The sequence below is a fragment of the Balaenoptera borealis genome, assembly GCF_965194805.1.
Source record: "Balaenoptera borealis genome assembly, chromosome: X".
Classification (NCBI taxonomy): Eukaryota; Metazoa; Chordata; class Mammalia; order Artiodactyla; family Balaenopteridae; genus Balaenoptera; species Balaenoptera borealis.
In genome coordinates this window covers 1,980,788-2,002,127 of record NC_138881.1, presented here as the reverse complement: position 1 = coordinate 2,002,127, position 21,340 = coordinate 1,980,788, and the positions used below count along the sequence as shown (strand labels likewise).

The following is a 21,340-nucleotide window of genomic DNA, read 5'->3' as shown; positions in this document are numbered from 1 at the left end:
CCACTATTGCTGCCCATCAGATACTTCCTGGGGGATACCAACAGTTTGCTGTGTGTGTGTGCAGATACTAGGTATTCCCCCCCCCCCCCACCGGTGACCTGGAGAAGCCCCCTGACTGCAAATCCTGCCGGGCTGGGTCACCTCACCTGCAAGGACATCCCTTCAGCCCGTACTCCTTTCACAGACCGCAGACCCGTCCTGGCTGCCAGGAGCCGGGGATGTGGCCTCCTTCTTTGGCCCCAGCGTGGGTGGGTACCCTCCGTTCTTCCTATGCCGTACCGGGGGGAGAGCACAGCCCCCGGGATGGGCTGCAGGAAGGGGTCCAGGGCCACTCTGGAATCCACTCCTGATTCTCTCCTCCCCCGTGTCCACGCCGGACCAGACCATCCCCCTACGATCACCGTGCCCGTCCTGCCTGCAGCCTCAGTCAGCTGCCGTCAGAGGGGATGCTGTTTCCGGTGGGGTCAGGTCCTGTGTCCTGTGTGCCAGGCTCTGAAGGTCACCTGGAGTGAGTACAGGAAAAGAGTCCCTGGCCGCCCCCCGCCCCCGAGGCACCCGGGACTCAGGGATGGGGGCTCCCTGCAGATGCGTTCCTCCCATTCACAGCCCCTCACCCTGCACACATGAGGCCTTCTGACCACCCGGTCCCTGGCGTTGGGGGCCTCACGTGGTGGAGACGGGAATCAGAGCTCCTGGGGCCTGAACGCCCTATCCTCTGGGACAGGGGTGGCTCTGGCTTTGGCATATCCCGAAGTTCTAGTCTAGGCCCTGGTACCCCTGTCCTGCACCGCATCTCTGAAGTGCTGGGCTGGGGGGATTCTACCTCCTTTCCCTGTCCCTGCCGGAAGGGCCAGCGGGCATCAGCCCTAAGCGCAGCCCAGCCGGCTGGAAAGGGGTGTGTGAGTGTGTGTGTGAGTGTGAGTGTGAGTGTGTGTGTGAGTGTGTGTGTGTGCGTGTGTGTGTGAGTGTGAGTGTGTGTGAGTGTGAGTGTGTAGGCGGTGGGGGACAAGGTCTGGTTTGTCATCCACAAGGCCCAGCCCAGGAGGGTGGGAGACGCACGTAAGGGAAGGCGGCGCGGGGGTGCGAGGCTTCTCGTCAGGCAGGGCAGAAGCCCGCCTCCCCGTTCCGGGAGGTCCAGCCCCGGGCTCTTCATCTACTTCTCCCAGAACGGGGCGCCCCCTTACGGAAGGGCACTCCGGCCTGAACCTCCCCCCTGCCGCTGCCCCATCGCGGTTGCACCCCGTCCTGCCCGGCTCAGCAGCGAGTTGCATGCGAGCCGCAGCCCCTCCCGAGTCCAGCCAGCCGCGCTCCGGGAGACAGAGGGGAGGAAGGGGCTGCCGGTCTCCGCCGGCTGCCTCTCGCCCGCCTTCCCCGGCCCTCCGTGATTACAGCTCAGCGCCCCGGCCGCGGGCCGCGGGGCGGGCGCCCGGGAACCGGGGAGCGAGGGGGGCGCGCGGACGGGGAGCGGGCGGACCGCCGAGGCTGGGACGGAGCGAGGGGGCCGGGGCGCCGGGGCGGGAGGGGCGCGCGCGGGGCCGCGGGTGGGGCCGCGGCTCCCCCCCCGCCCCCCCCGCCGCGCCGCGGCCCCTCCCCGCGCGCGGCCCCGCGCCTCCCCGCCGCGCCCCCGCCGCCCGGCAGCCCCGCGCCCCACGCCGCCCGCGGACGGCCGCGCGCCGCGCCCCGCGGGGCCGGGCTTCCACCTGTCCCCGCGCGCCCGCCTTCTCGCCGCCGCCCAAGTTTGCGGGGACCTGCCGGGCGCGCCGCCTCCTCGCCTCCGTCCGCGTCCGCGTCCTCGCCCATGGCCGCCGCGCCCCCCGCGCCGCCCGCCCAGCCCCGCGGCCGCCGGGCCCGCTGAGCGCAGGAGCGCGGGCCCCGGAGCGGCGCCGGGCGGTCGGACCCCGCGCGCAGCCGCCCGGAGCAGCCGCGGCCGAGCGGCGGGCGCCCGTCCCCGGCACGGAGCACTGCGGATGAGGCGCGGGGCCGGCGCGGGGCTCCGGGCGCGCTCGGGGGTCGTGAGCGCCGCGCCCCGCGCCCCGCGCGCCCCGCCGGGGCCATGCAGTCGCTCATTTCGCCGGTGACCAAGGCGATCCTGGTGGCCCTCTTCATCTTCGCCATCCTGCTCATCCTGTACGTGATCCTCTGGTACATCTGCCGCGATGTCGACTGCGACCACGGCATCTGAGCGCCGCGGCCCCCGGCGCCCCCCGCCCCGGGCCCCCGCCGCGCGCCCGCCGCAGCCACCTGGCCTTGACCTTCAGGGACGGAGCGGGCAGAGCGGGTGAGTGCACTCCGGCGGCCGCCCTGCGGGGCGAGGCGGGCGCGAGCCACAACTTCGCGGAGGGCGCGGGATCCCGGCGCGGGACCGGCCCGGGCCTCGCCCCCCGGGGGGAGGCGGCGGCGGCGGCAGGGCGTGCGGAGGGCCGGGCGCCCCCCGATCCAGCCCGGCGCCGGGGGTCCGGGGAGCCGGGCGCTCCCGCCTTCGGCCGCCACCTGCGCAGCGGCCCGGGGCGGAGCGGGACCGAGCTCCCGGGCGCCCAGTTGGTGCCGCGCGCTGCCGGGTCCCCAGCCGTCGGCCCGCGGGCGCGGGGACCCCGGGCAGCCCCGCTGGGCCGTGCGGAGAGAGCGCGGCGCGGGGGGGGGGGGGAGCGAGCGCCATCCACCGCAAAGGGACACCCCCCGCCAGCGGTGGAAAACGGGTCGAAAGCCCGGGGCGCCCTCCTCACGCCCCAGGCACCCCCAAGGGGCGCAGACCCGCGGGGAGGGGAATTCCTCCCCGGTGCCCTAGCCCCCTACCCCAGAGGAGAGGGAAAGTGGGAAAGCTTTGCCCTCCACCAGGTGTGCCGAGCAAGTTTGCGACTTAAATAAATAGCTTGTTATCCAGAAAATAATACCTCTCTCTGAACGTCTCTGGGCAGAAAGAACGTGTGAGGAAAAACACCCATCTTAGACAGGCTGCCAGTTTATGCACCTTCAGATGGCTAGGCCGTCCTCCTGGGGTAATCAGGGCAGAGGGGATGTTTGGGTCCCGGCGGTCATGTGGGAGCCGCCCCAGCTCTCAGCAGCCCTGCTTTGTGCAATTCATGTTCGTGTCTTCCTCTCCCACTAACCGTTTCCAGCCCCTGGAGGGTTAAGGAAACCGAAAGCGCAGACACCCCTCGTCCCCAGGAATGTTTGGAAAACCCACGGGGAGCGAGCCTGTCTGATGTGGGGCGATCAAGGTTTGTGCGCGTTGCGTGGGTTTTCTCCTGCGGTTAGAATTGGTGCGGAGTCGGTGAGTGGTCCTGCAGCCTCAGGCGCTCGTCTCCAAGATCCAGTGTCTGAGGACCAGGAGGGAGGGGAGGGGAGACCCATTTTCAAGATAACAAACGCTATTTGAGGGAACAGAGATCCGAGGACACCCCCCCCCCCACCCCGCAAGACAATGCCCCGAATGCAAATGCATTCTGAAGGCGTTCTGTGGAGCTGGCTGGGGAAACGCTCTCCTGTCACATGCATCTCTGGAGGGCCTGCCCCAGCTCCCCGGCTTCCCAGACCGGTCCCCTTCCCCTGTCCACCGCCCCCCCACCCCGACCCTCAGCTCAAGAGCCAGAGCCTAAGATTTGCTCAGCTCAGTTCGAAACAGACTAGGCAAACACATTTTGATAAATTTCTGAAGCGCGGCGCCTTAGGTATCAGGTGAATTAGCAGAAAGAGGTTACAAGATTCGTGATCACATCCCCAAACATGATGCCTTGAAAACTGTCCACCCCTCCACCAGAGAAAGTACCTCACAAGTCTGCATCCCACGCACGGCACGTGAATTAGGATCCAAAATTACAACAAACACATACACTGCGGGAGAGTGGATTAGGAAAGGGGAAGCCACCAATGGGAGGTGCCTGAATCTCGGGTGAGCCTGGGGGAGGACATTGTGATTGGGGGTTGGTCACTAGTGGGGCCCATCTGGGAGGGGTAGGAAAACACCTTTACAAGGAAAAGAGCCCAGCATTACATAACCGAGACCATCCAGGGTGTTTTCCTGCGGCCGGAGGGTCGGTCCCCCACGGCTGATGGTGCTGGACACACACACACACACACACACACACACACGGGAGCGGGACCCCATTCCCATCCGGTGACGTGTCAGGTCGGTACATGCTGGGCCTCCCTTGGGTTATTTTCCTCACACGCCATTTCAATCCCGACAGATCAGCATTGATTCCATTTCCCAGAGAATGCCTTCCCATCAATTAGAAACCAGCCATCTCCATATTATTTCTATGACCCATGAAATGCGTCTCCTTCGTAATCATTACTGTGTCTGTGGAGAGGGTCATCGCAAAATCAGGACAAAAACGTAGGGTCCCAGAATTCAAATTGCCAGGCGTGTGTGAAGTCGGCGGCTCTTTAATGAATATGTGAGTTAATGCTCTTGCTGTGACACAGTAATCGTCACAGTATAGACACTCGCCCCTTCCCACCCCGACACAGACCAGGGTAGAACCACGGCCCTTTAGACAAAATGAAGTCACGGTCCCTCATGTTCACAGTAACCTCTGTGATCTACAAAAGACCTTCCCAAATGGTCTTCTGGATCGACGCCAGTATCCCCATTTCAGGTACAAACCAAGGTAGTTGCCAAGGTCACGGAGCCAGGAGTGCCGAGGCGTCACTGGTAAAGGACAGAGTCACACTCGGGGAGCTTCTGGCCGGAGAGGGGCCGCTCAGGAGACCTTCCTCTGCTTCTGTGAAAGGAGCTCCCTGTTCCCTCTTATGTCCATGACGCATGTTTCCACCCCTCACCTCTCCAAGGGAGCCCCGAGATCCTGGGGACCCCGTGGGTATTTACTGTCTAAAGAAAAGGGACCGCTCACCCGCCTCAAGACAGCAGCCTCAACCAAGAATCATTCTCTGGGGCCCAGAAAGATCACTCCTGAGTCCAGGGCGGGGAGGCTGATCTCAAAAGGCTGGAAAGAGTGTGACAAAATAGAAATATCTGTCCTGTCACCTTCTGAATTTTCTACGGGCAAGCAACAAATCCAGAGTGCCTGCCAAAAGGAAAAAACAAAATGTGGCTTCCTATAAATAACAATTACGTCTTATATTTACAGAGTGTGTTACAAAGTATCAGGCAGAGTTAAAAGGATATTATTTACATCGCATTTTATCCTTCTGACAGCAACACGAATCTAATGATTATCCCAATTATACAGAACAGAAAAAAAGAGGCTAAAAGAAAAAGGTTATGTAATTTTCCTAAGATGGCAAGGAAAAAAAATCAGTCACCAAGGGTCTCCCAAGCTCTTACCCCGGACCTGCATGCATGCTCACGTGTATCTGTAAATAAAACCTCACCTGCATTGCTTTCCGATTCCAAAAATTTTTAATTGTGTTTCTATCTTTACCTCTCCCTTAGGGCTTAGGAATAATATTCTTCTTTTAAGTTGTTTTTGATAGATTACAAAATAACTGCTTAATATATATTTACAGGCATTATCCACATAGGTTTCAATTTAAAAAAAGCTTTTGACTTATTTCTTTATAGATATTGATCATCAGCCACACAAATTTGAAAAAGTGAATTCAAGAGTGTGCCTAATATATAAAATAGATAACCAACAAGGACCTACTGTATAGCCCAGAGAACTATACTCAATATTTTGCAGTAACCTATATGGGAAAATAATCTGGAAAAGAATATATATATATATATATACACACACACGTATATATATAACTGAATCACTGTGCTGTACACCTGAAACTAACACAGCATTGTAAATCAACTATAGTTCAATTAAAATTTTAAAAAGAGTGTGTCTTTATGTTTATATTTTGGAAGTTATCAGTTAATGTTCCTAGGGCAAGGAAAGCTTTTGTGTTTGTTTGTTCGTTTGTTTGTTGTTGTTGGCTGCACCGCGTGGCTTGTGGGATCTTAGTTCCCCGACCAGGGATTGAACGCCTGAACCCAGGCCTTCAGCAGTGAAAGCGCCGAGTCCTAACCACTGGACCGCCAGGGAATTCCCAGAAAGCACTTTTTAAATAACAGTGTCCTAATATACTTTGTTTTGAGAACACTTTTGTGTCCTACAAGGATTGAGCTTGGCATCCTGTATTGTGTAAAGATGCCCCCAAAGCTCCCTCCTGTGGCCCCCGCCCCTTTCTTCCCCAAACTGAAGGGTTCTCCAAAGAGGCAGAGAGTGGCTGCTGGAAACCTCGGCTTCTTTCAAAGAACAGTTAGTTGATGGAAGTGAGCACCTTGGGTCTGCGCAGAAGCATCAGGGGAAACGGAAACAGAGCATCCGGAACCCAGCACGAGGGAAAACTGATGACACGTAGAAGGAGGCTGTTTGTCAATCACGTAAGAAAGAACTTTGTAGAAGTTCAACTTGAGCAGGACAGGAGCAAGCTGCCCCACATATGGCTGGGGGTGTTTGCTTGCTGGGCAGTTGATTTTTGCTCAGGACGTGTGAGCTGGCGGGCGGGGTTGGAGAAGTATAGTCCTGGGGTTTCATACTCTGTGAGCTGATGTACCTATCCCCCAGCTCCCGCATCCCTGAAAAGCAAGATTCTTTGGCAGAAGCAAACATGTTGCAATTCAAGATAAGTGACTCTGGGGGACAAGAATTTGGGTACGGCATCTGATTCTTGGTTCTAAAGCTATTTTCAGCTTCAGAAAGAAAAAAAAAAAAAAAAGGAGGCAGAGAATGTTTGTCAAGCCATCACAATGCCTCATACAATAGCCTTTGTTCCTACTTTGTTCAAGCTCCACTCCACAGATGTTCATCCTTAAAGTGGTCTGCATTGCAGATGTTTCTAGAAAACATGGGCACTCAGATCACAGAGATCAAAGGTGTTGGCAGGTAAGGAAGAGCGAGCGTCTCACCCCTTCGTTTCAAGATGCGGTGTTCTCCGCATGTCAAGCGAAATCGCAGTTGCAGAGTGAAATGGGAAAGAGAAGTGGATTTGCAGCTGGAAGGGGGCGGGATGGAGGCCTGACTCGGAGCCGGGGCTGCCGGGCCTGTGGCCGGCAGGGATACAGGAGGCTGCATCTGAAACCCACACGCCGGGCTGGGCTGCTGGGCTGTGCGTACAGGAGTAAAGCAGCTTAGCCAAAGAGGAAAACAGTCCCGTGGAGCGTCCTACACCCCTTCTGTGCCTCTGAGTGACTCCGTCTCTAAAAGACCATGTTTCCATAAGTCACTCCCCACCCTCCCACACAGATGGGGTCCGTGCGACATGTAAATAAAAAGGAAACACAAATGGAACATAAAGCATGACCTTCCGGCCACGTGCGGTCCACGCCGAGCTCCCAGTTTCTTCCAGGGAGGGGCGTCTGTCCCCCACGGGGGGTCCGGCACGCGCATACCCGCCGTGATGTGACAGACGTGGACCTGCCACCGTCTTTCAAGTAGCACTCCTCCCCCCCAGTTGGATTTTGGGGGCCTGGGAGGAGGGACCATGCATTTATTAAGCACCTCCTGTGGGTTTAAGATTGTTTCACGTGACCCTTACAAAACCCTGGGATGTGCTGTTGGGTTTTCCTCTGCGTAGATGAAAACTGGGTCCAGCTCCGTGGTCAACAGGGATCTGAAGGGCAGGCTGCCGGGGCCAGCAGTGGCTGATGTGAGTCTTCTTGCTTTCAGTCTCCACTGGACCAGACCAAGCCTTCCGTTCACCTGCATTCGCCTCGCTGTGGTTCCTTAGACGTCCAAGCACAGCAGGCAGTGCTGGTGTCTGTGTGCATCCAGTGGTTGAAGCTGTAGGTCGACCAGTCGCCCGGGGTGATCATGGGAGGATCACCGGGGAAATGGGCTCACCACCCTCGTGAAACGTCAAACGCATGCTTGCGTCTCCCAACGCACGACAGTCCGACCACCATGCACTGTCACATTACTCTTTATTAAAATGTTTATTGAAATATAGTTGATTTACGATGTTGTGTTAGTTTCAGGTGTACAGCAAAGTGATTCAGTTATACATAGATATGTATAAACGTATGTATTCTTTTTTACATTCTCTTCCGTGATAGGTTATTACAAGATATTGAGTATAGTTCCTTGTGCTATACAGTAGGTCCTTGTACTCTTTTGAATTTTTTTTTAATGTAACAGGAATGTCCTTGACAGTCTTCAGGTACGGCTTGATCCAGGGCCTCAACTGATGTCATCAGGACTCAGTGTCTCTCTGTCTCTCATTGCTCTTTCTTCTTTGGTACATGACTCTTCGTTGCTATGTTATCACCATGTTTGTGAAGCATGAATACAATTAGGATGAAGACTAAATTATTCCCCACCCCACCACCATCTCATCTTTTACTGTTTGGATACCAAGGGAGCAAGTCTCATGGGGATCATGACAGCACAGGTGTTGCATGTTATCGACTACACAAAATTCCAAGACAACCAAAGACAAAAAAGGACTGAATAAGATAGTAGAGGGGGATAGAAAGAGACATGGGAAGGAATGCATCACAAAACAGGGGCTTAAAACAGTGTGTATCGCATCAACTTCTAGAGGAAAAAAAAATGTGAACACGTAAACACAGGAGCTTGCAATGAACAGTCATGAGAGAAGTGAAAGTGTCAATTTGTTGAACCAGGGGCCTCCCGGACGGTCCGTTCTGCTCTTTTCTCGCTTCTTTTGAAAACACAAGTTTCTTCCGACGCCACTGATGCAGAGAATTATTTGAGCATCTTTTGGCATTTGTCTTTGCTTGTGTGTGGTTTCATCTTCGAAAAATACTACACGCACCCAGAAAATTACACCCAGCTGAAAGGAGCCCTGTACCACACACACACACACACACGCACACACACACACCTAAGACATCCGCCAGCTCGCTCGGTCACACGTGTGGTATTTGAGTCATATGCACCCACGTCTGTTATTAGAACTTTCCAAGTGAATTTCCCCTTCACAATTACTCACATGCTGAGACCCTTCCAGGGTCGAATTCCACAAACAATTATAGAACATATCAACAACGAATAACACATATGCATTGTAGCGCGTATGCTGACCATAGCCATGCAACAATTGTAAATCTGTGCTAACGTTTTATTTGATTCCTATCTCTTTTTATGGTCATTGTTTTTGGTGTGTCTGTGACAAAGCTCTCAAGTGTTAGGACCCTAATCCCATGTTTCTCTGAAACCCTTTGATTTTTGTCTTGGATTTGCCCAGCACCGTGATTTTGAGAAACACGGAATACCACCTTATTGCAGAACTGGCTGTGATTTAACACCTTCCTTGTTTTTATTAACTTACTTTTAAATTTCCTGCAATTTCTTCAGGTAGGTTAGAGACGGCCCAGGATACTCATGCTCTGTGGAAACTAAAATCTCATTGTAAAAAATAAGGAAAGAGGATCTTGAGATTTTACTCTGCCTGGGGTTCACTTTGTTGTTTGCCATCTTTTGCTCTTTTTTTCCTCTTGAAGTGTTTCTAGGGTGCAGAGCTGTTTTGTTTTGTTTTGTTTTTCACCAAAGGAATTCTACTTAGGAAATAATTATTCTTCTCCTGGAATGAAAAACTCTCCTTGGCCTCTTCTTCAGCACTCAGGGCTTTATTTAGTCCACTGAGCTATAAAGAGAGGCTGCTTCCTGTCAGAGCTGGGTGACCTGTTTCAGGGCCTATATTTCCCCGTCCTCCTTGGCCTCCCAGCCCTTTTCCAGCCCACCTCCTCCTTGTGTGAATCAGGCAAAACCAGGGGAGGCCCAGCCTTGGCCTGGAAATCAGGATGTCACCTTCCGTCACAAGCGTAAGTCCCAGAATGATGATTTCTGTTTATCCCACTGAACTATTCCTAGAGTAATTTTTTACTGGAGTAGAGTTGCTTTACAATGTTGTGTTAGTTTCTGCTGTACAGCAAAGTGAATCAGCTCTACGTATACCTATATCCCCTCTTTTTTGGATTTCCTTCCCATTTAGGTCACCACAGAGCACTGAGTAGAGTTCCCTGTGCTCTACAGCAGGTTCTCATTAGTGATCTATTTTATACATAGTATCAATAGTGTATATATGTCCATCCCAATCTCCCAGTTCGTCCCACTCACCTCCCCCACCCCCCCTTGGTAACCGTAAGTTTGTTCTCTACATCTGTGACTCTGTTTCTGCTTTGCCAATAAGTTCATCTGTATCATTTTTCTAGATTCCACATAGAAGCAATATTATACAATATTTGTTTCTCTCTTTCTGACTGACTTCACTCTGTATGACAGTCTCTAGGTCCATCCACATCTCTGCAAATGGCACCATTTCGTTCCTTTTTATGGCTGAGTAATATTCCATTGTATATATGTGCCACATCTTCTTTATCCATTCCTCTGTTGATAGACATTAAGTTGCTTCCATGTCCTGACTATTGTAAATAGTCCTGCAGTGAACATCGGGGTGTATGCATCCTTTCGACTTATGGTTTTCTCTGGATATATGCCTAGGAGTGGGATTGCTGGGTCGTATGGTAGTTCTATTTTTAGTTTTTTAAGGAACCTCCATACTGTTCTCTGTAGCGGCTGCACCAATTTACATTCCCACCAGCAGTGCACGAGGGTTCCTTTTCCTTCACACCCTCTCCAGCATTTATCGCTTGCAGATTTTTTGATGATGGCCATTCTGAACCTAGGGTATTTTTTTTAAATTAATTTATTTATTTTTGGCTGTGCTGGGTCATCGTTTCTGTGCGAGGGGTTTCTCTAGTTGTGGCAAGTGGGGGCCACTCTTCATCATGGTGCGCGGGCCTCTCACTGTCGCGGCCTCTCTTGTTGCGGAGCACAGGCTCCAGACGCGCAGGCTCAGTAATTGTGGCTCACGGGCCCAGTCGCTCCGCGGCATTTGGGATCCTCCCAGACCAGGGCTCGAACCCGTGTCCCCTGCATTGGCAGGCAGACTCTCAACCACTGCGCCACCAGGGAAGCCCGCGGGGTATATTTTTTGACTAGTGGTTTACTGCACTCAAGGAGTTAAGACGGGACACCCATCTTCCACGAAGGGAGAATATGAATCATTTTCACCTGGCGGCCCCCTGGGCTAGCAGATATAAAGAGGTATTCATTCAAAATGGAAAACAAACACCAAAGGGAAAAGGTGGGGGGGGGCATAAATTAGGAGTTTGGGATTGACATGTACACACTACTATATATAAGATAGATAACCAACAAGGACCTACTGTATAGCACAGGGAACTCAATATTCTGTAATAACCTAAATGGGAAAAGAATTTGAAAAAGAACAGATACATGTCTATGTACAACTGAATCACTTTGCTGTGCACCTGAAACTAACACAACATTGTTGATCAATTATACCCCAATGTAAAATAAAAGTTTTTAAAAAGTGGAAAACAAAGCAAAACAAAAATCACATGTAGGCGAAGGTGTGATTGTACACGTTCCCATACAGTGTTTGTTGGATCATTATTCAAGAATTCACTGAGCAGCATAGAGGTTTATTTACATGTTACTTTGGGATGTTAGGTATTTGTGGAATTAAAAAGAATCAGGCGCTTCTGTACTTTAGTTTTAAAATCTGTGATGTTCTTTAAATTCATAATAAATTGATGCAGTTTGATACTTAGGAACATATAACAAGATAATGTGAACTTTTCTGCTTTTGTTTGTGTTCAAAGTTTTGGTTTTATAAAACCAGATGGATTGAAGACTTACACAAGCATTTGAACACTCAAATAAGTGTAATGATTTTCTATTACTGTTTGAATATCTTCATTCCTCTTAAATTCACGAAAATTCCATGTATCTGAATAAGCATATAAAAATATTTTGGTCTTCCCCCCCTTTTTACACAGATTACTATTTTTGTCCCAAGTAAATAACACTTTTTGTTTTACATCATCTAGGACATTGACTGAACTACAAAAATGTATAACAAATTAAAGTCTGATGTGAATATTAAAAAAAGAAAAAGAAAAAGGAAATAACTGCAAAAATGCCTTGAGTCATTGTATCAAAAGGATAAAAAATACATTTCGGAGGAAACGGCAGGCCTGGGATTGGGGAAGGAGGGCTGCATGTGCCAGTGTTTGGGGCAGTGGGACGTCATCTCACCCCTGTGGTCTGGGGGTTCAGGGCTAGATCAGCGCGGCCACAGGAGGACACCCTTTCCCGTACACATCACCGCCCCCATTTGAAAGGCTGCTCCAGTTCTGAGCCAGTACGGTTGAGGCCGAGCGGTCACAGAGTTTGTGCTGCTCCAAACCCATCACTCAACTATCAAAAGGAGGCATGAAGCAACAGTTAGTCCTTCCCCTTGCCCACCGGGACGCTGTGTTTCAGAGGGTCCTGGTGATGCCCGGCCCTGGGCCGGGTCCTGATGTTACATCCTCTGCTAAGCACATGCTCAGTCCGGGGTTGAGAGCCGACCCACGGTCCCGGCTCCTGTTCCTTGTGGCCCTTCTTCCTGCTCCCCCGGAGGTGGTACCGGGGGCGGAGAGACAGTGCAGATGACCACGGTTACCCCTTGGGGGCATTTGCATGTTTTCCTGCAACCTCCTCGAATCACGGCATCCGAAAGCCGGGGAGGACCTTACCGTGGGGGGAAGCCAGGCTCCGAGGCTGGTCAGGAAGGGCGTCCTTTGTGACCCTCAAATTACCCCACAGGTGACCTGCCAGGCTCAGCCCTCTTGGGAATGTCAGTCTCCTGGGAAGACACAGAAATGGGTGGCGACCCACCCCGTCTTAAGGATGAGACTTACGAATAACAGGGCTGTAATCGGGGGACATCTGGTTTGGACTGACGGGTTAGCCTCCTGGCAAAGGCTGAATCAAATAGCGCTGGATCTGCTGGGAGTTCAGACTTCGGGAGGCCGGAAGTCCCAAGTGAGTCTTACGGGAACAAAGGCAAGGTGTTGGTGAAAGTTCCAGGAAAGCACCTTCCTGGCCTCTTCTAGCTTCTAGGGGCGGCCGCATTCCCTGGCTGGTGGCCACGCATCTCTCTGACCTTGGCGTCCACGCATCTCTCTGACCTTGGCGTCCATGGTCACATCATCTCCCCTTCCTCCGACCCCAGCCCCTGCCTCTTTGTAAGGACCTTTGTGATCACCCTGGGTTGACCCGATAATCCCAGATCATCTCTGTGAGTCTAGACCCTTAACTTCGTCCCATCTTCAAAATCCCTTTTGCCGTCGGAGGGATCGTCCACAGGCTCCAGGAATTAGGACCATGCCTTTGGGGCCATGACTCAGCCAGCCACATCCTCGAAGCCCCCAAATCTGATTTTCACACGAGACAGTGGACACCCAGAGATGTTTTGCAACCAGCTCGTAGCAACAGAGCTACGATGGGCCCAGGTGGGATTCCAGCCCCGCTCGGCCAGACCCCAGGCTTGAGACTCTCTCTCTCTCTCTGTCTTTATCTCTCTCTCTTTCTTTATCTCTCTGTCTTTCTCTTTGTCTCTGTCTCTCTCTCCTCTGTCTGTCTTTATCTCTCTCTCTCTGTCTTTCTCTTTGTCTCTCTCTCTCTTTCTCTGTCTTTAACTCTTTCTTTATCTCTCTCTGTCTTTCTCTTTATCTCTGTCTCTCTTTCTCTCTCTGTCTTTCTGTCTCTCCCTCTATCTTTGTCCTTAGCGCTCTCTTCTCTCTCTCTCTCTCTCTCTCTCTCTCTCTGCCTTGCTGCCTCTGTTCCATCAGTCCCATGGCGACTGTTAGGAACGCTGCATTTTTCCGGACTGACCTCCAGCTCATGCTATCACGACGATACCTTTGGCAACGTGTCAGATTCCAAATGTGTTGGAAGACTCAGCCCTTGACCTGAAAAGGTTCAGGGAAACCAGACAGTCACATGAAAGAGGGAGAAAATGAGACGAAAAAGTAAAATAGCATCTAGAAACATGAAGTTTCAACGTGAGAAGGGGTGATCAGCCCTGGCTACTCATTGGGATTCCCTGGACTGTTGAAAGAAATGCCGTTGTCTGGGTCCTCACCTCTGGGAGGGGAGGGGTCGGGGTTGATGTACGGGGGGTCAGGGTTGGGGGAGTGGAATGAGCTCTGAGCAGTGGCCGGCGCCCGGGTGGGAACTTCAAGGGCACCGGCTCCTTCCTGCCAGTGGAGATCAGCAAAGCGGTCGGTGTGTGTGCCCAGGTATGTGGTCCCAGGAGGGACCAGACAAACATTTTACAGTGGCTGCACCACCTCCATCTGGGGACAGCTGGGGGGCGGGGAACGTGTTTAGAAGTGCAGACAAGACAAGCAGTGAGTCCTTCAGGGTCAGAGACAGGACCCCCCGCAAGAAGAGGATGGGAGGGCAGCTACACAGCTCCAGACCTGCCCCGTCCCACACGGGGGCCACCAGCCACTCGTGGCCGCTACAGCTCAGGCCTGCACAGATACACTGAGGGCCTGGATTTTTCATTGTATTGAATCGTGATGGATTTAAACTTAAACAGCCACATAGCGTACCCATATTGGACAGCACAGCTAGAATTCCAACTTATGTACTATTTGATTCATTCACTGTATGTCTCTGCTGGGGCGGCCGTAACAAAGTAGCACAGAGCAGCTTAAACATCAGACATTTATGTCTCCCAGCCCTGGAGGCTGGAGTCTGAGATCCAGGTGTGGGCAGGGCTGGTTCCTCCCGAGGCCTCTCTCCTGGGCGTGTAGACGGCCGTCTCCTCCCTGTGTCCTCACGCGGTCGTCCCTCTGTGTGTGTCTGTGTCCTGATCTCCTCTTCTTGTAAGGACACCCATCCTATGGGATCAGGGCCCACCCTAATGACCTCTTTTTACCTTCATCTCCTCTTTAAAGACCCCATCTCCAAATACAGCCCCATTCTGAGGTCCTGGGGGTCAGGGCTTCAACGTCTGAATTTGGCGGGGGGAGACACAATTCATGACCCTCAGTGAACAAATCTCTCCCGAGCTCCTTCCCGACCCGCGAGCTGCAGTCTTTGCCAGATGCCGCTCGTGCTGGCTCCGAGGGTAAATCCCCGGCTGGGGAGATGGCAAGGTTATAGGATAATGATTGTACGGTTTGATCCGCACCGGAGCCGACGTCTGGGCCGCGTGCCAAGGAGCCCCTGTGGACAGGCTGTCCCTCCTCTGTGCTAGGGACGCACGGACAGGGACGCGGGTAGGAGTGACGTGTACGGGAGGGGACGCTTCTCAGAGGCCACGGCAGTTGGCTGACCGTTGACCGTTGTCTGAAGGACAAAGATGGTTTCTCCGGAGGAGGCCGGGGAGAAAGTGCACACACACACACACACACACACACACACACACACACCACATACACACACCCCGTTGTGTGCCCTGGGGCAGGAAACTGCAGTACAGCTTGCACTGCTGAGCCCCCCAGGGATCCGGTCCAGGGGTGACCCAAGACTTCGTCACCCCTCAGCACCTCCCCTTCCTGACGGGGCCTCCCGCTCCCCCTCAGCGCTGTGCCCCTTAATCCCAACCTCACACCCTTCTTCTAGGGACCCCGCCTTAAGGCAGCACCTCATCCGACCATCACCCCGCCCGCTGGGTACCAGTCTCAGAGATGCTGAAGTCCCCCGTCCCAGGTCCGCAGCGGGTACAGGTGAATCACAAATCTCCCTTGTCCCCCTCGTGCCTTAAAGATTCGTGAGGGGAGAAGGAAAAGAAGGTGCTGATGAAGGTCCTGGTGGGTCCAAGTCTCAGACCCTGAAAACCACGCTATGCACACAATCAGTCCGGGGTTGAAAGCCAACCCACGGTCCTGGCTCCTGTTCCTGGTGGCCCTTCTTCCTGCTCCCCTGGAAGTGGTACCGGGGGCGGAGAGACAGTGCAGATGACCACGGTTACCCCTCGGGGGCATTTGCATGTTCTCCTGCAACCTCCTCGAATCACGGCATCCGAAAGCCGGGGAGGACCTTGCCGTGGGGGGAAGCCAGGCTCCGAGGCTGGTCAGGAAGGACATCCTTTGTGACCCTCAAATTACCCCACAGGTGACCTGCCAGGCTCAGCCCTCTTGGGAATGTCAGTCTCCTGGGAAGACACAGTAGGGGGTGGCGACCCACCCCGTCTTAAGGATGAGACTTACGAATAACAGGGCTGTAATCGGGGGACATCTGGTTTGGACTGACGGGTTAGCCTCCTTGCAAAAGCCAAATGAAATAGTGCCGGGTACGGGGGCTGGGGGGAGTGTGGTCGTCCTTGCCCACTCATGATGGTCTCTAAACAGCTACTGTACCCTAGGAGGTGGTACGTGGAGTTTGCTGCTGAAATTCGAGTGACTCCAAGGAGGAGAAGCCTCTTTCAGTAGATATGTACTGGGGAAGTCTGAGGGATGCTCCCAGCCCAGGCCCCATCCCCCGGCTCACAGGGACCAGCCATCCACTTCCGAGCTGCCCCGCCTGCAACACGGAGGGGCCCCCAGGTGCTGGGTCTGCCTTGGTTCCAGAAGATCCGAACTGGGAAAGACTTTGGCCACTTTCTGACAAAGGTGGAGGGGCCAGGAGTGGCGGCAGGTGGTTGCTTGGCCCGCTGTGCTCAGAGAACATGGGGCTCCTGGGGTCCTCAGAGGGGCACGACCGCCGGCATACAGCCGTACCTAGCATGCCACTGATGGGCCTGGGGCCCCGTTCCTGCACTTTCCCCTGGAAACCCCATACTTCCAGGGTCTAGAACAGCTCTATCGAATGGCAGCACAGTACGAGCCACATAAATAATTAAAACGTTTTCTGGTAGCCACCAAGGTGCCAACTCCCACTTATAAGATAAATCAGTACTAGGGGCGTAACGTACAACATGAGAAAGATAATTAACTCTGCTGTGTGTCATATATGCTGGTTGTTAAGAGACGAAATCCTAACAGCTCTCATCATAAAACACTTTTTTTCTATTTCTTTTATTTTGTATCTAGATGAGATGACGAATGGTCAGTAAACTTATTGTGGTCATCATTTCATGGTGTGTGTAGGTCAGATCACCATGGTGTACACCTTACACTTATACAGCACCGTATGTCCATTATATCTCAATAAAACTGGAAGGAAAAAATTGTTGTGGTAGCCACGTGAAAAAAGAAAGTAAAAATGGTCAAGATGAAATCAGTTGAGGGCTTCCCTGGTGGTGCAGTGGTTAAGAATCCGCTTGCCAGTGCAGGGGACACGGGTTCAAGCCCTGGTCCGGGAAGATCCCACATGCCACGGAGTAACTAAGCCCGTGCGCCACAACTACTGAGCCTGCGCTCTAGAGCCCGCGAGCCACAACTACTGAGCCCACACGACACAACTACTGAGCCCGTGCGCCACAACTACTGAAGCCCACACGCCTAGAGCCTGTGCTCTGCAACAAGAGAAGTCACCGCAATGAGAAGCCCACGCACCACAACCAACAACTAGAGAAAGCCCACACACAGCAACAGAAACCCAATGCAGCCAAAAATAAATGAATAAAATAAATAAATTTATAAAAAAAGAAATCAATTGAATTTATATATTTTATTTAATCAGTATATCAAAAAAGTATCATTTCAACAATATATATGTATATATGGGTGTGTACATATACATAAATGAACATGTAAATTTATATATTAATAGAGATACGTATGTTTCTATTTTTTAGTGTACAGAATTTATAGAAATTTATGAAAACATATATACATACACTTTATAAATTTTATAGGTATATACATGCACATATAATTTACTAAAATTATATTTTTAAATTCTATAGGTATATACACGCATTTAGAATTGTCTGTCTAACCATCAGGGAGATAGCTGACGTGCTGTTTTCATGCTAAGCCTTTGGACCCCTTGGGTATCGTACACCTACAGCACGAGTCAGTTGAGACAAGCTTTATCTAAGGGCTTGGTAGCTCCAGGGTCGGATGCCCTAGTGTCTTCCCGCTCACCCACCTTTTCTGGGCGGGATTCCTGGAACCCCCTTGGCCTTGAAGGAATGCCCCTCTGTCTCTTCTGCTAATCAGCATTGTCAATCATCCAGTTTCCTAAATGTAGGGTCACTCGGCCAGAGCTATTCCTGGTCGGGGGACACATCCAACCCACCACACATGGCTGCTGCTTCTGTGATAGATCACTGCCTTTTTGGGTGCCCTGACAGCAGCGGGGCCCCAGAATTCCCCGCCGTGCTTCACCGAGCAGCCCTTCAGCCTTCAGACACCGCTGATGGCCAGATCTTGTGTTCCGTTTGGCCCAGCCGTACAAAGAATAGAAATAATCCATGAACGGAACATGCTATTCATGTAGGCACGTGAGTCAAGACTCTCCTGCTAAACCCCAAATTTTATTTGGGTTTCACTACTTCTTCCCTAAAGTCCCTTTTCTGTCCCAGGATCCCACCTAGGACACCATATAACTTTCACCCTCATGCCTCCTTGGGCTCCTCTGGGCTGTGACAGTGTCTCAAACTTTGTTTTTGCCTTTCTCTGTCTGACTTACTTCACTCAGTATGATCATCTCAAAGTCCATCTATGTTGCTGCAAATGGCATTTTTTCATTCTTTTTTATGGCTGAGTAATATTCCATTGTATATATGCACCACATCTTTTTTTTTTATATCATCTTTATTGGAGTATAATTGCTTTACAATGCTGTGTTAGTTTTTGCTTTATAAAAAAGTGAATCAGTTATACATACACATATATCCCCATATCTCTTCCCTCTTGCGTCTCCCTCCCTCCCACCCTCCCTATCTCACGCCTCTAGCTGGTCACAAAGCACTGAGCTAATTGCCCTGTGCTATGCGGCTGCTTGCCACTAGCTATCTATTTTACGTTTGGTGGTGTATATATATCCGTGCCACCTTCCTTCTCACTTTGTCTCAGCTTACCCTTCCCCCTCCCCGTATCCTCAAGTCCTTTCTCTAGTAGGTCTGTGTCTTTATTCCCCTCTTGTCACTAGGTTCTTCACAGCTTTTTTTTTATTCCACATATATGCGTTAATATACGATATTTGTTTTTCTCTTTCTGACTTACTTCACTCTCTATGACACACTCTAGGTCCATCCACCTCACTACAAATAACTCAATTTCGTTTCTTCTTATGGGGGAGTAATATTCCATTGTATATATGTACCAAATCTTCTTTATTCATTCATCAGTTGATGGGCACTTAGGTTGCTTCCATGTCTTGGCTATTGTGAATAGTGCTGCTGTGAACATTGGGGTGCATGCATCTTTTCGAATTATAGTTTTGTCTGGATATAGGCCCAGGGGTGGGATTGCTGGATCATATGGTAATTCTATTTTAAAACTTTCTTTGTTTTTGATGACCTTAGCTTTGATGAGCACGGGTTAGATTTCTTCTTTTAGGTTGCCCCTCTATTAGGATTTGCCTGATTTTTTTTTTTTTTTTTCATTATTAGACTGGGATGATTGGTCTTTGAGAGAAAAACCACAGAAGTGAAGTGCCCTTTTCATCACCTTTTATCAAAGGGACATATTATCAACCTGACTTGTCACTGTGGGTTTTGGGGTTTCTTGGTCAGCTGGCTGAGGTAGTCAGATGTCTCCAATGCAAAGCTACTTTTATGTCCTCATTCCACACCCTTTTGGAAGGAAGACCCTGTGAACAGCCCACACTTAGGAAGGAAAACTATATCCCACCATCTTGAGGGCACAGTATCTATTTGGAATTTTTCTGCATGGGATGTTTATTTTTCCTCCCTCATTTATTTATTTATGCAATCATGGATTTCTCCCAGTATGGGCACATGGATATTTATTTCTTATTTCGTGTTGCAATCCAACAGTATTTTATTTCCTGGCTCAAATTGCTTGGCCTTTGGGACCTCTTTCACTTTATCTTCTGTGTCCTACTGACATGCCCCAATTATTGTGTATTTTTGTACATTTCCTTACTTTCTGGAACTAGAAGACACTCCAGCCACATCCTGTGTCTTCCAAGCCCGGGTCCTAGAATTAGCCATTTCTCCAGGGAGCCCTGTTTCCTCTTATTCGAGCATGATATTAGGAACCAAGGTCTGGGTGCTGGGGGGAAAAAGCTTCTCAGCAGCATGGAAGAGATTTCGCTCTTGTGGGCTCACCACTGATGTTTTCCCCCTTACGCTTTTGTTGTCTTTCCTCCTCTTTACAACCCTTTAGGGGCCCTGAAGGGACAGAGAAGCTCCGGTTGCCTGCGGAGCCTACCATTCACCTGTCCTCCGGGTACAAGCCAAGAGGTCGTGAGAACACCCCCCCGCGTGGACCACCGGCCGGCCAGGACTCCAATGTGGATGTAGGGTCGGATGCGTGGACGTCCCTGCTCGGCCGTACTCCGGACAGTGCCCGCCAGCATGTGTTCCAGCTGCGCTGTGGGGTGGAGGGTGGTGTGACCACCTATGAGGATTAAGGCCATCCCCCGTCACTCATCTTGCCAAGCCATCGCCAGGCGGTCAGGACTCATGGGCAAGTGTCACCTCCGGGGCTATGCTGGCATCTGTAAGCTCCATACCCCCTTGTGGTCCCATCCTAGCCATTCCTGCCCGCCCGCCCCCCCTGGTCCAGCCCGTGTTGTGAAGTTTTCCTCTGCCTTCCCCTTGTGCGTAGTGGTAACTCACAGGGGTTCCAATGTTCAGTGGGGCAGCCCGGTGGAAGTGTTTGCTCTTATTCCTGGCTAGGCAAGTCCAGAGGACAATCAGCTTCAGATTATGCCATCGTGAAGGTAGGTACAGCTGGGGCCTGACCCTCTTCAGTCTCAGATGCAAGCCCATGCCCTACAACGTACACAAGCGCGCCCAGAGCTTCATGGCTTGCTCTTGTGTACACAGCAGGCAGACGCGCGAAGGGACACAGACAAGACACGCCCCACCATCCTTGTTGCCAACGTACCCCGAGTCTTTCTATCCGTCTGTTACGAGGAGCAGAGCCCATGATCCAGAAGAAGAGAGTCACCCTTATAAAATACCGACAAGAGACTCTGCACATGGAATAAGAGAGTCCTGGAACATTCTAGAAACAAACCTAGCATTAGTTCTCTTGCAACTGTAAACGATGCATCAGGCACTTTGGACATCGCATCACGGGTGAGACTTGCATTGCCCAGTGTGGCAGCCGCGGAGGACTTTGAGCAGTTTTTTCCCTCCACTCTGTTTAAACTCTGAGGGGGACCAGATGAAAATTCAGGTCCCCCCCCCGCCCCCCCGCGCTGTGGGGTGCGTGCACGTCTCGATGAATGTGCTGGGCAGTGTGCAACCCGGCATCGCCAACCCCTGCCCCCAACCTGTCCTTACGCATCCTGGTGAGCATTTTATACGTTCTCCCAAACACTCCCGTCCTTCCGTCCTGCAGGTGTGATGTATGGCACCTCTGTTCTCTCGTCGTGGCTTCTGTCTCCCCGTGTGGAGATGGGCAATAAAGACAAAGCTCTTCCAGACATATGGCTATTCCAGAAAATAAAATATTTTTGAAACCGCA

At 51.8% G+C, this 21,340-nt stretch overlaps 1 protein-coding gene and 1 long non-coding RNA gene across 10 annotated transcripts in view; one reads left to right on the top strand and one right to left on the bottom strand.

Moving 5' to 3' along the window:
- LOC309619990 overlaps positions 1 to 3,556 on the bottom strand; it is a 12,617-nt gene extending 9,061 nt beyond the window's left edge. For 3 of the 4 annotated variants that reach the window (XR_014239342.1, XR_014239343.1, XR_014239344.1), the window contains exons 1-2: positions 2,892 to 3,556; positions 147 to 503 (exon numbers count right to left, since the gene is read on the bottom strand). This is a non-coding gene — a long non-coding RNA (uncharacterized lncRNA). The remainder of the gene's footprint in view (positions 1 to 146; positions 504 to 2,891) is intronic. The other variant, XR_014239345.1, reaches the window with a different exon arrangement.
- On the top strand, positions 1,873 to 21,340 carry LOC309619950 (uncharacterized protein). Of its 6 annotated transcripts, none has more exons than XR_014239285.1 (3): positions 1,873 to 2,278; positions 20,030 to 20,332; positions 20,695 to 21,340. XR_014239285.1 is itself a non-coding variant. In XM_082375955.1 (2 exons), exons 1-2 carry the CDS (start codon positions 2,157 to 2,159, stop codon positions 20,274 to 20,276), a joined length of 369 nt encoding a protein of 122 aa, XP_082232081.1. In that variant the 5' UTR covers positions 1,873 to 2,156; the 3' UTR covers positions 20,277 to 21,340. The 6 variants fall into 6 exon arrangements, 1 of the variants encoding a protein (XP_082232081.1); XR_014239286.1 differs by having other exon boundaries at positions 20,474 to 21,340; XR_014239287.1 differs by having other exon boundaries at positions 20,030 to 20,365.

Excerpts from the sequence above, each read along its gene's own strand:
- LOC309619950 (XM_082375955.1), top strand. The coding sequence starts at position 2,157 with ATGTCGACTGCGACCACGGCATCTGAGCGCCGCGGCCCCCGGCGCCCC. Across the intron at positions 2,279-20,029 it reads GGACGGAGCGGGCAGAGCGG|GGGCCCTGAAGGGACAGAGA; the intron begins GTGAGTGCACTC and ends ACAACCCTTTAG.